The sequence below is a fragment of the Plecotus auritus genome (assembly GCF_963455305.1).
Source record: "Plecotus auritus genome assembly, chromosome: 3".
NCBI classification, from domain to species: Eukaryota; Metazoa; Chordata; class Mammalia; order Chiroptera; family Vespertilionidae; genus Plecotus; species Plecotus auritus.
The window spans coordinates 141253791-141270544 of NC_137772.1; the positions used below are offsets into that span (position 1 = coordinate 141253791).

General features: G+C 39.2%; 1 protein-coding gene across 6 annotated transcripts in view; it reads left to right on the plus strand.

The window, feature by feature from the left end:
• CEP290 (centrosomal protein 290) overlaps positions 1-16754 on the plus strand; it is a 122602-nt gene that overhangs the window by 18169 nt on the left and 87679 nt on the right. For all 6 annotated transcript variants that reach the window (XR_013960144.1, XM_080660528.1, XM_080660530.1 and 3 more), the window contains 7 exons: positions 7403-7525; positions 8686-8809; positions 11627-11799; positions 12534-12696; positions 14248-14348; positions 14421-14508; positions 15468-15580. Coding sequence is in view for 5 of the 6 variants with exons in the window: in XM_080660528.1 (XP_080516654.1) it covers positions 7403-7525; positions 8686-8809; positions 11627-11799; positions 12534-12696; positions 14248-14348; positions 14421-14508; positions 15468-15580 (885 nt within the window). In the remaining variant the exon portion in view is untranslated. The remainder of the gene's footprint in view (positions 1-7402; positions 7526-8685; positions 8810-11626; positions 11800-12533; positions 12697-14247; positions 14349-14420; positions 14509-15467; positions 15581-16754) is intronic.

A 16754-nucleotide genomic window follows, 5' to 3' on the forward strand; every position in this document is an offset into this window, starting at 1 on the left:
GGTAGGGTAGATTTGTGTGCTAGGTTTCCTATGGCCCAGTGGGTCTGCCTCCCCAGTTAACCTGAGGTGGACACTCTTGGTGCACCCCTTTGTGGACTGTGTGTACAGCCTTGTTGTAATTAAGTCTTGATTGTTGTTGGTATCACTGGGAGGAATTGACCTCCAGGCCAGTTGGCTGTGAGGATCAGCTGTGTCTATGCTGGGAGAGGTTCGGTGCTGGAGACAGCCTTATAGGATCAGACTTGCAAAATTGCAAAAGCCTCTGTGCTCAGCTTGGATGGGGCGGAGACTCAGGGCGGAGCAGACAGTCTTGGCTTCCAGTCAGCCCTGCTCTTGCGCGCGCGCCTCCAGACCTCTGCCTTCCGCGGCTCATCTGAGTTTCCGCCTGACAGTCCAGATTCCCCCCGTAAGTGCATGGGTCCCCAGGGGCTTGCCCGGAACTGGGGTTCAGTGCAGTCGGAACTGGGGTTCAGTGCAGTCAGGAGCTTCCGACTCCCTTCCGCTAGGGAAAGCCTGCGGCAACCTCCGCATTCAGTCTTCTCTCTGAGCATACGCGCGTGCGCTTCCAGACCCCTGCCCGCCGCGGCTCCCCCGAGTCTCCAAGTCTCCGGGTGCCTTTCTCTCTACCTGACAGTCCAGACTCGCCCTGTATGAGCCTGGGTCCACGCGGTTTCGCCCGGAACTGGGGTTCAGTGCGTTCGGAACTGGGGTTCAGTGCAGTCGGGGGCTTCCTTCCCCCTCCCGCCAGAGAAAGTCAGCCGGGCACTCAGCCGCCCTTCCTCTCTGTGCACCTGTCTCCGTACCTCAGCCCTTTGCCGCTCCTGTGATTCTCCGTGAGCTTTTCTCTTTCCTTCTAGTTGTAGAATTTTCACTCAGCCAGCTTTCCTATGGTTCTGGATGATGTCCGTTCTGTCTTTTAGTTGTAGTTTTGAAATTGTTGTGCGGGGCAGCAGTTTAGGTGCTTACCTATGCCGCCATCTTGGTTTCTCCAGAGATTGTGTATCTTTCTCAATGAGTTCAACTTGTAACTAAAATTTCTGATAGAAATCTAAGTCCAAAATATAATGTATTTGTCATCTAAAATAGACAATTCTAAGTAGACTTAATTATTTTAACATAAATCATAGTTACCTTAAATATATTAGGTATGTAGTTCCAGGTTACATTTTAGTGTAGTCAGTTTTTCTAACTCTCCTTCCATGTCAGAGTAATCAAGCTTTTGGCATTCAGTGGGAATGGGAGTGAGGAAAAGGGATCTGTCAGAATCATGTGTGATGTTACTTTTCAAAAATGTCTTCCTCATCACTGCTCTCTAGCCACAGCATATCCTCAGCCTTACCATATCAGAAGCTAGGATCCTAACAGTTGCCTGTTTTCAAAAAAGTCTGAAATGACTCTAAATAAATTTATAAAAGCCTGAGTGACCCTTATGACCAAATGACCAGAACAAATGACAGGAACGACCAGTCAACTAGTCGCTATGACCCACACTGACCAGCAGGGGGCAGATACTCAACATAGGAGCTGCCCCCTGGTGGTCAGTGTGCTCCCATAGCCAACCTCCCGCAGCCCCCACCCCCCCACCCAGCCAGTCTCCCGCAGTCCCTCCCTCCGGCCAGCCAACCTCCTGGGGTCCCTTTCCCTGGCCAGCCGCCCCCCCCCCCCCCCCAATAGGCTTCGATTGCCGGCCCGGCCGAGGGATACCACCTGTGCACGAATTCGTGCACCGGGCCTCTAGTCTATATATATATAAAAGCCTAAGCTACCATCCGTTCAACCAGTAGCTATGACACACACTGACCATTAGGTGGCTGATACTCAATGTACAGGCATGGAAACATGGAACAGACTGATAAATTTCAGAGGGGCAGAGGAAGGGGGGAGGGTGGGAAGAGATTAACCAAAGATCTTATATGCATACTAGAGTGGGCACCTGGTGCACAGATTCGTGCACCAGTGGGGTCCCTTGGCCTGGCCTACGGGGATTGGGCCGAATCTATGCACCAGGCCTCCAACATGCCCCGAGGGGTCCCAGATTGCGAGAGAGTGCAGGCCAGCCATAAAGACCCCACCAGTGCATGAATCCATGCATCGGGCCTCTAATTTTAATTATAAAAGCTATCACTTCTATAGTCAATGTTTCTAACAGGGTTCACAAAAATCTTACTGATTATTTGGAATTGGTTATCACTTGGGAAGCTCATAATCTATATTTTAAATAATGGCAATTAGAGGACAATAAACCTTCTGTAAAAGGCCAGGGAGTAAATATTTTAGCCCTTTTCATCTTTGGTATCATTATTCAACTCTGCTATTACTAGTATAGTATGAAAGCAAGTGTAGACAATATATAAATGAATGAGCAAAGTACTAATACATCTTTACAAAAATAGGTAGTAGGCCAAATTTGACTTGTGAGGCATAATTAACCAATCCCTGGGAAGAAAAGTTGTTTTTACCATATTTAATTTTGGGAGAAGAGATGGTAGCATATGTATTCTTTTGTACTTTGTATTTGCTTAGTATCTTTTTTTTTTTGTTCAGATATTTCTCTTTTTTTTTTAAGCTTTATTGTTAAAAGTATTACATACATCTAATTTTTCCCCATTGACTCTAGCCCACCCTCTTAGTATCTATCTTCTTGCTTAGTAATTTTTTTAAATTTTATAAATAGATTTTTAAAATGTGTTGTTGTTTTTTTTAATTGATTTCAGAAAGAGGAAGGGAGAGGGAGAGAGAAAGAAAAACATTAATGATGAGAGAGGATCATTGACTGGCTGCACACCCCCCAGCAGGGATCAAGCCCACAACCCAGGCATGTGCCTGAACTGAGAATTGAACTGTGACCTCCTGGTTCTTGGTTCCACACTCAACCACTGAGCAACACAGGCCAGGCTGCTTAGTATCTTTTAAGAAACATTTTATCAGTGCATATAATATTGCATTGTTCTTTTTAATGACTGTGTAATATTTCTTTGTGTAATATTTAGGAGGTTTCCAATTTTTGCTGTTGGAAACTATTTTAATGAAATATCTTTGTATATTCATTATTTTGAGAATGTATATATGTAGAATAAATTGATACAAGCATAATTGTGATACACATTGCAACTATATTCTTTCAGTTTGTCATTTGTGGTTTGGCTTACGGTATTTTTTTGCTTTGAAATATTTTTTATGTATTATATAGTGGTATATTTTATGGCTTTTGGCCATTGTATCATAATTAGAAAGGATTCTAAATATAAAATTATTTCCTCATATTTTCTTGTATCTTCTAGTTTCATTTTTTTACATTTAGATCTTTGAAGTATATGTAATTCATTTTGGTATAAAAAATGAGATATGTATGCACTAGAGCTAGTATTGTCCTAACATCATTTATTGAATATTTTATCATTCTCGTACTAAAATGTAGTTCCATTTTTATTACAACAGTTGAATTTGAAGTTATTTTAGTACTCTCTTTTTTATATCGGTTGATCTATTTTTAACCATGTATACTTGTTTTAATTATTGTTATGTGTAAATATTTGCAAAAAGCTGTTCTAATTTTTTATTTTTAGACTCTTCCTTATAAGTCTGTTTTTTAATACAAATTTTAGAAGAAAAATATATACACATATATATTTTTTGGTTATTCCTCACCCAAGAATATTTTTCCATTGATTTTTAGAGAAAGTGGAAAGGATGGGGAGAGACATAAAGAGAGAAACATTGATGTGAGAGAGACACATTCATTGGTTGCTTCCTGCACACACCCCAACTGGGGCCAGGGATTGAACCTTCAACTGGAGTATGTGCCCTTGACCAGAATCAAATTTGGACCTTTCAGTCTGCAGGCCAATGCTCTATTCATTGAGCCAAACTGGCTAGGCTAGAAATAATTTTAAAAAATATTATTTTATTGTGTACTAGAGGCCCGGTGCAGGAAATTTGTGCATGGGGGGGTGTCCCTCAGCCCAGCCTGCACCCTCTCCAATCTGGGAACCCTCGAGACTGCCCATTTAGGCCCGATCCCAGTAGGATCGGGTCTAAACGGGCACTCGGACATCCCTCTCACAATCCAGGACTGCTGTCTCCCAATGGCTTGCCTGCCTGCCTTCCTGATTGCCCCTAACTGCTTCTGCCTGCCAGCCTGATCACCCCCTAACCACTCCCGTGCCAGCCTGATTGATGCCTAACTGCTCCCCTGCCAGCCTGTTTGCCCCTAATTGCCCTCCCCTGAAGGCCTGGTCCACCCCAACTGTTCTCCCTGGCAGGCCTGGGTCCCCCGCAACTGCCTTTCCCTGCAGGCCCGGTTGCCCCCAACTTCCCTCCTCTGCCGGCCTGGTCACCCCTATCTGCCCTCCCCTGCAGGCTTGATCGCCCCCAACTGCCCTCCTTTGCAGGCCTGGTCCCTCCCAACTGCACTTCCCTGCTGGCCTGATTGCCCACAATTGCCCTCCCTTGCAGACCTGGTCCCTCCCAACTGCCCTCCCCTGCTGGCCATCTTGTGGTGGCCATCTTGTGTCCACATGGGGGCAATCATCTTTGACCGCATGGGGGCAGCCATCTTGTGTGTTGGAGTGATGGTCAATTTGCATATTACTCTTTTATTAGATAGGATTAGATAGGATAGAGGCCTGGTGCACAGGTGGGTGCCAGCTGGTTTGCCCTGAAGGGTGTCCCGGATCAGGCTAGGGGTTCCCTTGGGGCGTGGGGTGGCCTGGGTGAGGGGCTTGTGGTGGTTTGCAGGCCAGCCACGCCCCTGGTGACCCAAGCAGAGGCCCTGGTATCTGGGGTTTATTTATATTCTATAATTGAAACTTTGTAGCCTTGAGTGGAGCCAAGCCTCCTGCTTGCTCCGTGGCCACAGCCATTTTTGTTGGGATTTATTTATCTTCTATAATTGAAACTTTGTAGCATTAAGTCAGTGGTTCTCAACCTTTCTAATGCCGCGACCCTTTAATACAGTTCTTCATGTTGTGGTGACCCCCAACCATAAAGTTATTTTCATTGGTAATATAATTTAAATATCTGTGTTTTCCAATGGTCTTAGGCTCTACAGCAGCAGTTCTCAACCTGTGGGTCGTGACCCACAGGTTGAGAACCGCTAGCAGAGTCGCCTAAGACCATCGGAAAACACAGATATTTACATTACGATTCATAACAGTAGCAAAATTACAGTTATGAAGTAGCAACGAAAATAATTTTATGGTTGGGGGTCACCACAACATGAGGAACTGTATTAAAAGGTCGCAGCATTAGAAAGGTTGAGAACCCCTGCCTTAAGTGGAGGCCTGGGCCTGCCAGGGTGTATGGAAAGCTTGACTTCCTCCATTGCTGGGGAAACCCAAGTCTCCTGCTCGCTCTGTGACTGCAACCATCTTGGTTGGGTTAATTTGCATAGTCGCTCCTGATTGGCTGGTGGGCGTGGCTTGTGGGTGTAGTGGAGTGTTGGTTAATTTGCATATTGCTCTTTTATTAGATATGGTGTATTCAGCTTATAAATTAATTTATAGATTGTTGTTGATATTTGGTCCTACTAGCAAAGAACACAAGATTCCTTTCTTTTTTTATTAATTGAGGTGTAATTGACATAACATTATTTCAAGTGCACAGTGTAATGATTTCATATTCTGTCTAATAAAGAGGGAATATGCTAATTGACCCTCACACCATCACAAAGATGGCAATGCCCACAGCCAATAAGGAGGGAATATACTAATTGACTGCCCCACCCTCAAAGATGGCAGCGCCTATAGTCAATAAGGAGGGAATATGCTAATTGACTGCCCTGCCCTCAAAGATGGTGGTGCCCACAGCCAATAAAAAGGGAATATGCTAATTTACTACCATACCCTCAAAGTTGGCAGTACCCACAGCCAATAAGGAGGGAACTTATTGGCTGCCCCGCCCTCAAAGATGGCAGTGTCCACAGCCACAAGATGGTGGCGCCCAGACCCCTCAGCCCCTCCAGGGTGGCAGGCATGCGGCAAGGCCAGGCCCGGGCCGCTCCATGCTTGCCTCCAGAGTTCCCCACTCCCCTCAGCCCCGCAGCCGCCCAGGGCTGGCCTGAAGCACAGGCAAGCCTCATATGGCGGCTGCCCAGCTGCCCGGGGACACCTGAGGTTCAGGTAACCAGGGCCAGCCATGGCTTGCGCTGCTGGCTTGCGCTGCTGGCAGTGGCAGCAGCAGAGGTGTGATGGGGCATCACCTTCCCCTGATCGCGGGGTCACCTCCTGGACTGTGAGAGGGGTCAGGCCAGGCTGAGGGACCCCCCCCTCTAGTGCATGAATTTTCATGCACTGGGCCTCTAGTTTGTATATATAGGAAAATGATCATCACTGCAATAAGTTCAGTTAACATCCGTCACAATTTTTTTTTGTGTGATTAAAACTTTCAAGATCCATTCCCCTAGCTATTTTCAAATATGCAATACAGTATTAAAAAACAAAGGTTAGCTGCTGTGAAGTAGGTGTCAATGCCTTAACCCAGTGGCCGGCAAACTCATTAGTCAACAGAACCAAATATCAACAGTACAACGATTGAAATTTTTTTGAGAGCCAAATTTTTTAAATTTAAACTTCTTCTAATGCCACTTCTTCAAAATCGACTTGCCCTGTCCGTGGTATTTTGTGGAAGAGCCACACTCAAGGGGCCAAAGAGCCGCATGTGGCTCGCGAGCCGGAATTTGCCGACCATGGCCTTAACCCTATACATGTTATCATGCCCGAGCATCTTTTCCATCATTGTCAAGGGGAGGGCTAACCTCTCCTTTCATACAGCACTATAAGATACTTTTCATTCATTCAAGATATTTTATGCTTCTCAGTGGCACTTTAATGTTTTCTTCATAAAGATTAGTTATACTGCCTGGCTGGTATGGCTCAGTGGTTGAGTGTCTACCTATGAACCAGCAGGTCACAGTCGATTCCCGGTCAGGGCCCATGCCCAGGTTGCAGGCTCGATACCCAGTGTGGGCATGCAGGAGGCAGCCAATTAGTGATTCTCATCATTAATGCTTCTATCTCTCTCTCCCTCTCCCTTCCTCTCTGAAATCAACAAAATTATATTTTAAAAAAAAGATTAGTTGTACAAAACTTTTTGTAATACATGCAAGTATTTTTAACTTCTTGTTTTAGGAATGGGTTTTGAAAGTTTGAGATTGTTTAGAGAATCAATTCCTAGAATAGCAAAAATCACAGTATATATTTTTGAATCATTTCCTATTTGAAATTCAAGTTGTACACACAAAAGGAACAATGATTACTCAATAGTTGTTGATACTTTTTCACTTCAAAGAATTTTATTTCCTGTATTGTTTTTAAATCTCCCAATGGTATAAGAGTATCATAATTGAGGAATGGTTTATTAATTTTTCTCTTATGTAACCTATCCTATTTTCATTTATTTCCAGTTAATTTTGTCTTCTAAAGATGATGAAATTATTGAATATCAGCAAATGTTACATAACCTGAGGGAGAAACTGAAAAATGCCCAGCTTGATGCTGATAAAAGTAACGTTATGGCTCTACAACAGGTAAAACCTTCTCAAAATTTGGTTTAACAACCAGTTTTATTAAAGTTGGCAGTGAAACCTTGTACTGTCTTATTATATCACCAGTGCCTAATACAGTGGCTTGCACTATTAGATATATAATAAAGTCTCTTGAAGTTTCTTATACCATCCAGTCCCACAAAAAAATTAGAATTAAGTTTTGAGTTGGGAATGTAATTATTTTGTGTATTTTTCTGCATTGATGCAGATAATATATTCATTGTTTTGATTTGGGAATTATTTAATATGAAACTATTAAAAGCTTTTAGAAGTTTAAAACATCTTAATACTCTGTTATTAAAGTTTATTATATTGTATTTTAGTGCTGAAATATCCTATACAATGTGAAATAGGCTAAAAATGTGGTTGAGACTGTACTACATAAGGATTTCAGTTTTAGTACAAATACATAGAGAAAGAAGTTACAATTTCATTTTCAGTGCTCTATAGTCATAATTTAAAAGAGAAGGAAATTTTGGAAGTATTTGGTGAATAACAATTTCAAGGGACAATGATTTTGAGTACTGCAGAGGTAAAAGCTAAGTTAAGTAAGTGAGGATGCACAGGGCTAAACACAAACATACAAAATGGTAAAAAAGATGGAATTGGGTGGATGATGGGAAAAAGTAACATAAAAGGAACGCTAAGAAGCTACAAATATTAGAGTTCTATAATTCCTATTTGCTGGAGTCTTAGCCATTAAATCATCTTTATGTATTAGAGTGACAGCATTTTACTTAATGTTGTATAGTGCAATTGAGATATATAAGATAGTAAAAGGCATATATTAACCCACAAAAAATATATTCTAGTCTTAATAAAAAAACAAGACCTACCTTTTCTTAAAAAATAATTTCTATTTAAAAATATGTTTTATTGACTTTTAGAGAGAGAGGAAGGGAGAGGGAGAGAAATAGAAACATGGATAAGCTGCCTATTGCACACATGCTCCTACTGGGGATTGAGCCCTCAACCCGGGCATGTGCCATGATGGGGAATCAATCTGGTGACTTCTTGGTTCATGGGTCAACACTCAACCACTGAGCCCACTGGCTGGGCAAGACCTACTTTTTTTCTTACTTTAAAAATGTATGTTAATATTGATGAAAAGATAATATGTAATATTAAAAAATACTTTATAGGGTATACAAGAACGAGACAGTCATATTAAGATGCTCACTGAGCAAGTAGAACAATATACAAAAGAAATGGAAAAAAATACGTTTATTATTGAAGATTTGAAAAATGAGCTCCAAAGAAACAAAGGTAATTTAATATTATATAAGTATATCATTATTGTATATACCGTCACATTTTAAAATATTTTTAAAAAATAAAAGCATGTCATGTCAATAGATATATTATTGCTTTTTCTCTATATGAATTTTATTATATTTTCAAAAAATTGTATGGGATATTAACTACTTTACATATCCTACTAGTGTTTAAATTCGTAAATCATGCAGATATTTTCTATACTTTTTCTCTGATGAAAATCACATTAACCTTTATTACTAGGTTGGCTGAATGAAAGAAATGAAAATGATGATATAATTGATTTTCTTTATTTAAACCCCTTTTAATAATTAATATAGAATGGAAAACAATAAAGTTTTGATCAATGTAGCAGCATTGCTCATAGTTTTCAGCCGTAATTTGACTTGTCAACATTTGAATTAATCTTACCCAACTTAATGTCTTATCATATTCTTCTTATCCTGGGCCATACTACCTTGTTTAACACATTCAATACTCTCAATGTAAGCCCTTAAAACATCAGTGGTCTTATACTTCCACAGTACTACATACTATAAATATATCAGAGCACATTAATGCAAACTGTTAATAATAAGTTTATGTTATATTTATTATAATCCTGAAGTTAAAAGAAATAGGCACAAAGGAGAGCTAATGGGTGAGCCTATGTGTGTGTATGTAACTGTCAGTGATAGAATGGTGATAGTGGTTGGTGGTGTGGTTGGGGATATCTGAACAAAAACTTAAAGGGAGTAAGGAAGTGAGCTATGTAAATGTCCCCTAAACAGTGGGAATAAGTGCAGAGGCACTGAAGCAGGAGTGTACCATGTATGCTTGAGGAACAACAAGCTTTTGTGACTGGACCAGAGTGAGCAAGTGGGCAGTAGTTGGTGAAGAAATCAGAAATGTAGCCAGGAGTCATATCATATGGAGCCTTAAAGTTCATTGTAAAGACTTTGGCTTTTACTTTAAGTGAGAAGGGACAGCAAAGAAAGTTTCTGAAGACATAAGTGATATAATTTGATTTATGCTGTGTCTGCCATAGAGTATAGGAGGGGTAAGGACAGAATCAGGGAGACCTATTATAAAACTATTGCAATAATCCTGTATAATAAAAGCTAATATGCAAATTGTCCCCTCAACCGGGAGTTCGACCAGGGAGCGGGACCAGCCAGCCAACCAACCACAGTTCCTCCCCCTGGCCGGCCCCACCCTTGATTGGCACCCCCACCCCAATTGGGGGCGGGGCCAGCCGGCCAACTGCCTGCAGCCCCTCCACCCGGCTGGCACGATCAGCCCTGATCGGGGTGGGCCGGCCAGATCCCACCCGTGCATGAATTCATGCACCAGGCCTCTATTCTATATATATAAAAGCCTAAGTGACCGTTACCACCAGTCGACTGAATGACCAGTTGACCAGTCACTATGACGTGCACTGACCACCATGGGGCAGACGCTCAATGCAGGAGCTGCCCTCTGATGGTCAGTGCACTCCCACAGCCAACTTCCCATGGCCGGCCAACCTCCCGCAGTCCCTTCCCCTGCCCCAATGGCCCTGATTGGGACTGGCCAGCCAACCTGCCACTATCCGTCCTCCCAGCCGTCCGCCCCGATGGAGACCGGGTGAGATGGCCCTGATCGGCCCTGATCGCCAGCCAGGCCAAGGGATCCCACCCATGCACGAATTCGCACTGACCACCAGGGGGTAGTCAACTTGGACAGACAAAAAGAGAAACAGGCCATTGAGTCTATGAAAAATTGCAAGCAGGTGGGGCTGAGCTGCAGTTTGCATTGGGAAGCCGGGCCATCCGCCCAAATTCTGTCATTCCCCAGGCACTGCTCCAGAGGCACAGTGCCCCTGACACCCGTCAACCCCTCCAGACACGTCCTCCCCAGGCAGCAGGATCGAGGGATGGAGGGAGAGAAAAAAGAGACCACGAACTCCGTCCCTAGTGCCCGCCTCCTCCTATCAGACCGGAGCCACTCCAGGACTTGCAGGACAGTGTGTGAAGTGGGCAGCCTGACCATGCAGCTACCACAACAGCCCAGTCTGCCCCAGGTGCCCCTCGGGCACTTACCCCACTTCTCTGAGCCTCAGTCTGCACTTCTAGCGAGGCCGTGGGAGCTCTGCCCTAGGGGCCCACTTCTCCATAGCTGGGTGTGGAAGACCAGGAAATGCGAGGGACAGTGGTGGAAGACTGGGGCAGATGCTCAGCTGACTGGGATGAGTGGGGCTGGGATGAGTGGGAGTGGCTCTTCACCGTCTTCCTGAGGCTAACACACAAGGTCTATAAGAGGAAAGAGTGACCTAGAGACTGTAAAGGCAGGGAGGGGAGGCTCTAGGATTTAGGACAGTAAATCCTAAAAAAAAACACACCATTTCTTAAAATGTGCACGTGGCTTTTCTATCTGTACCGCATTAGTCACATGGACTGCACAAAGCTGCTGGAGTGTAAGTAGAAATTTTGTGTTTATTTCAAGTGGTCATATGTCCAGCTAAAATTCCATAGTTTATTACAGTGGACAAAAGAGAGGTTAACTCTTAGAAAAATGTTAGCAGTCTTTGCATAGTGATCATTCTTTGTAAAACAGTGTTTTACAATCTTTTATAATCCATACCCCTACAGCTGGGATTTTATTGCACTTTACTTTTTTAGTTTTATTAATACAACCAAATTAGAGCTTTATTTTATAAATAAGAAATTGTGATATTAAAAGGCCTTTTTTAGTGATATATCACTTTTTTTGCACCCATATTGGAATCAGTGATTTAAAGGAATGAGTAATCAATTCAAATCATTTATGATTTTCACTTTTATCTTGTAGGTGCTTCAACACTTTCTCAACAGACTCATTATATGAAAATGCAATCTAAGGTTCAAATTTTAGAAGAAAAGACTAAAGAGGCTGAGAGAACAGCTGAACTGGCTGAGGCTGACGCTAAGGAAAAGGATAAAGAACTAGTTGAGACTCTGAAGCGATTAAAAGATTATGAATCTGTATGTATTCTTATCTTGTCAGTCAAGGAGTTTAGAGTTTTTCTTGACACAGTTAGACTGTTCTGTGCCATTTACTGCATACCATTTAAAAGCACTCCAGAAATATCTTATGATAAAGATTATCCTAATTAATTTATATTAAACTATTTAAACTTTTGCGTAGCATTTACTTTTTGGCAGGAGAATTGTTTTCAAACCATTTGCCAGATAATCAGCTTTGGTGAGGCATCAGGATTAGGTTCTTTGTAATCTGTGTCAGTATGCCACCTTGTAGATTTGACACCTGGTTAGTTTGATAAAAGTTATAACAGGGACTGTTTTATTGCCTACCGTGCTAACACAGCCTGACTTTGTACTTTTTTTTTTTATATATATATTTTAAAATCTGATTACCACTAAGTCAGGCAAGAAATGATTTTTACATATTGTAATGGTATTGCCGATTGACCCTTACTATTTATTTTCTATATTTTGTGAAGCCTTTTACATGTAATATTCTGAGTCACTTTGCTATTAGGGTGCTGTATTGAGAAGTTTCAACTCTTCCATTTTCTGTCATCATTATTGGCCTTTTTTTTTTTTTTTAAAGCACAATAAAAAACACAGTTTAGTGATGCAGACCTTAGGTATATGTGCACTTTCCCACAGACTTACTAAGAAAATAAATTCATGAGTTTAATAATCTATTCCAGATATATCATGTTATATTTAAATTAGATTGGGTATTTTTTTAGGGAGTATATGGCTTAGAAGATGCTGTTATTGAAATAAAGAATTGTAAAAACCAAATTAAAATAAGAGATCGAGAGATTGAAGGATTGACAAAGGAAGTCAATAAACTTGAGATGAAGATCAATGATTTCCTCGATGAAAATGAGGCACTTAGAGAGCGTGTGGGTGAGTCATCTAAGATATGTCTTTTACTCAATCCTAATTGTCAAGTCATTTTCAGTTTTCCTTTTTGATTGTTTATTATTTTTAAATAGTTGACTGTATTTTTTTGAAATACATTCTTTTATAAAAATGTTTAAAACAAATAAAAGTGGAGCTACTTTGACTGATGTGGGATTGGGGATTTGGCGGGGCTGGGATGGCAGCGGGCAGGACTGGAGCACTGCTCTGTGCAGGCCAGGATCTCCTCAGTAATAACTGCTGGTCTAAAAATAAAAGTCTGCTAAGTTAATACCACATATTAGAAGTTAACCCTTTAATTTTTTTCAATCGAAGTAATGTCTATGTGACCCATGTCAGTTTGTAAGATGCCTTTGTTTCATAAGAATTCTTGAGGACATTTAGAAATACTATACTGTTTAAACCTTCTTAAGACTTTTAAGTACTTGACTTTTATAATTTAGACTGCTTAAGTTTTTCTTTGGTTGAGTATTTTAAGGTTGCTATTGATTCTAAGAAGTAATAAATATGGCTTGAGAAGTTATATATTGATTTCAATAAACACCTTATTAGTGAATATTACCAGTTTTAATGTTTGGCCATTCTAATCTAAATTGCTACTTTAAAATGAAAATAAAGATCTAAATAATGATTTTATTTATTTGGTAAATACCCGTTAATGCTTTCTTAGAATTAACATGACCATCTGTAAAAACTGTTATCTAGAGGAAGGAAAAAATAAGTGTTTTATACAGATGATTTATCTGTAAAAATGTGTCTGACTAGGACCCAGAGTCATGCTAGGATCTCCAGTTACATTTCTGATAGATGGCTTATCACATGGCAGCCAACGTCGATCTGGAAGTTCCTAAAGGTGACTGAGCCATCCAGATAGCAGTCAAAAACAGCAGATTTTCTGTGCTGTAAAGGCTGCAAAACTTGGTTATAATTATTTGAGACAATCTTAATATCTGGTTTTCAGAACATAGCTGCTTAAGTAATAGAAAGTTATGATACATGCACAATGGAAGCACCAGACTAATCATGATAATATTCTTTCCTTTTTTTAGACTTTAAAATGAAAGAGAGTGTGTTAGATAGAGAGTGGCTACTCCACAGGCAGAGCAGCCAAAATTCTTGATATTGATATTCAATAATGACTACTCTGTGCCAGGCACTGCACTAACTCTTTATTTGGGTTAATTTTAATATATCCCTGACAACAAGCCAAAATGTATATAATTATACAGTTTTATCCCTATGACTTATGTTCTTAATTACTACATTTATAGTACTTCTGTGACAGGCAAACATGGAGAAGATAGATCCCAAATATTTTTTTGTCAGGATTTTCATTAATAATTGTGACAAAATTTAAACTTGGAGGGTTATAGTTCAAACATCAGGAAAGTTATTGCACAAAATATACCCTATTCTGTAGTGATGCTGACTTAATAAATTATAACCAGTTGCTTGATGATAACTAGCTGCTATATAAACTTTTTGTAGTTCATTTGAATGTTGATAAGATTTTAATCACATTACTTTCTATTTTAGGCCTTGAACCGAAGACAATGATTGATTTAACTGAATTTAGAAATAGCAAAAGTTTAAAACAGCATCAGTATAGAGCCGAAAACCAGATTCTTTTGAAAGAGGCAAGTGCAATAGTCAATTGGTTATTTTTCTGGTTGAACTAAAGAAAAATATTAATCATTTTTACTTTATAGATTGAAAGTTTAGAGGAAGAACGACTTGACCTGAAAAAAAAAATCCGCCAAATGGCTCAAGAAAAAGGAAAAAGAACTGCAACTTCAGGTATACTCAGTTATTCCAAACCTTTAAAAGAATCATTGGAAAATGAATCGTCTGGATCTGAAATTTTCTGTATGTTAGAAATGTCATATCTCTAATACTGTGGTTCTGCCACAAGTTTAGTAAATGAAAATAATGGCCTGATGAAGATTATATAAATGAGTGTCATTGGGTTCAGTCCTAAATCTGGAACTGGTAAACAAATAAAACAAAAAACAATAAAACAAGTGAATAAAAAACAAACTTTCAGTATCATGAACTTCTGAAAAATTTACAGTACAATCTGTATTAATTTGTAGACAATGCCAGTAAGTTGTGATTAGTAATGATAAAACTTAGTAATTTTTATGTTAATATATGTTACTGATAATATTTTATCTTTTCTTAAGAGAGTTATGTATTGAAAACTTTTTTAGACATTATTATTTACTGTATAATGTTTTACTGAGTAAAAATTAGTATTTTTTGTTTGTTTATCTTACATGATATAAAGAGAACAATTGGTTAAGTATCTTACAGTTGTTGAAGACCATAGAAAAGAAATTTGTGTTTAATTAAGTTCATAAATACCTATGAGTAATACATTTTTTTAAAGCATTTTAGTTCCTATAGTACATCAAAAATCTTCTAGAAGGGCAAAAATTCATAATTTATTAGTATATTAACCAGTTTTCTCATTATTCAAGATTTTTGTCTACTTTCTTTATATGTGTCTTTTAACTATATATAAAACGAATAGGAATGATAGAGAGGATACAGTATATATTAGTTTCTCATATTAATATCTTGTTAAAAGTGAGTTAAATGAGAAGGTTGTATAGGCTACATATTTTTCAGGGATTTTAGAAGTAATTATTCCATCATTTTTTATTTAAAACTTGATTCTGGTTTTAAAGAATCAAAGTATTAAAATAATAGGAGAGTTATTTTTATGTCTAATTTGTTATATTTTTTATATGTAGGGTTAACAGTTGTGGACCTGAACCTAACAGAAAGCGTTTCTCAAGAAAATAGAATGGGAGAAAGAAAATTTGATTTCATGAGCCTTGAAAATATGAATGCAGCACATTCAAAGGTAAACAGTATATGCTATGACAGAGAAAATGGTCAGTTCTTTCATTTCTGCCCTATTATTTCACTTTAGACATTGCTATTTTTTATGGTTGTTAAATTAAAAAATGTTTTCTTATTTAAATAATCCATTGATTTCAGAGGTTGATTAATGAGACATTATTTATTCTGAATACAGATTAGGAGTTCAGATAAAGTAGAGCTGCTGCGTAGGAGAGCATCAATCAGTATTCCAGAATCTTACCAGAAAGAGTCAGAAGAGAACCTGACTGTAGGATCATTACCAAGAATGTTATCTGAAATTCGCCATAGTGTAGCAAGTGAATTGGATCCTTTTGTCTCTTTAACTAGACATTCTTCATCTACACAAGTAAATGACAATACATCTCCAGAAACTATTACAATAAGGGAGATTTTTAAAGCACCATGTCTACAATCATTAGGAAATCTACAATCATTAGTCGGTGCCTTTAGTAGGGAGAGTCATGAAGAAATAAACAACTTCCTATATTCTTCTTCTGATGACTCTCTGAAGAAAGTGTCAGAAAGCCATCAAGCACCTGAGAAGACAAGTTTCACACAAGAAAGCAATTTGTCTTTACAAGCCTTATCAACAGCGTCAGACTTAATGTGGAAATTATCACTTAGGCAAAAATCTGCAATATTTTGTCCACAAATTCATGATAATAAAGCTGACATGGATAAATCACAAGTAGCAGCATCAGAAGATGAGCGGGTTCATGCCCAAATAAAATGTGCTGATAGTTTGAAAGAAGATATAAGAAAAAGTGAAGTACCCTTACAGGCAGAGATTTTGAAAAGTAAACTTGAAGTTAATCTTCCAGATCCTGTGCCTGTTAATGCACAATCAGAATTATCTCAGGTAGATCCAGTTGAAAATGTTACAGAACAGCTATGGAGAGAACTAGTATTTCTTAGATCTCAGGTGAGCTTTCCTCCAAATTGCATTCCTGGGATTTCTTTTTTATTAACTCTTTTTTTTTTAAATTTCTTTTCTAACAAAGTTCTATAGGTAATAATTACAATAAGATTTTTTAATGTTTGAACATTAGCATTAATTTATGCACATTCTATTTTTTTAAATCTAAAAATGCAGTACATTTGATATGAACTCATCAACTTGCCTAACTTATTGAATATTTCTTTAGAATGAAGTC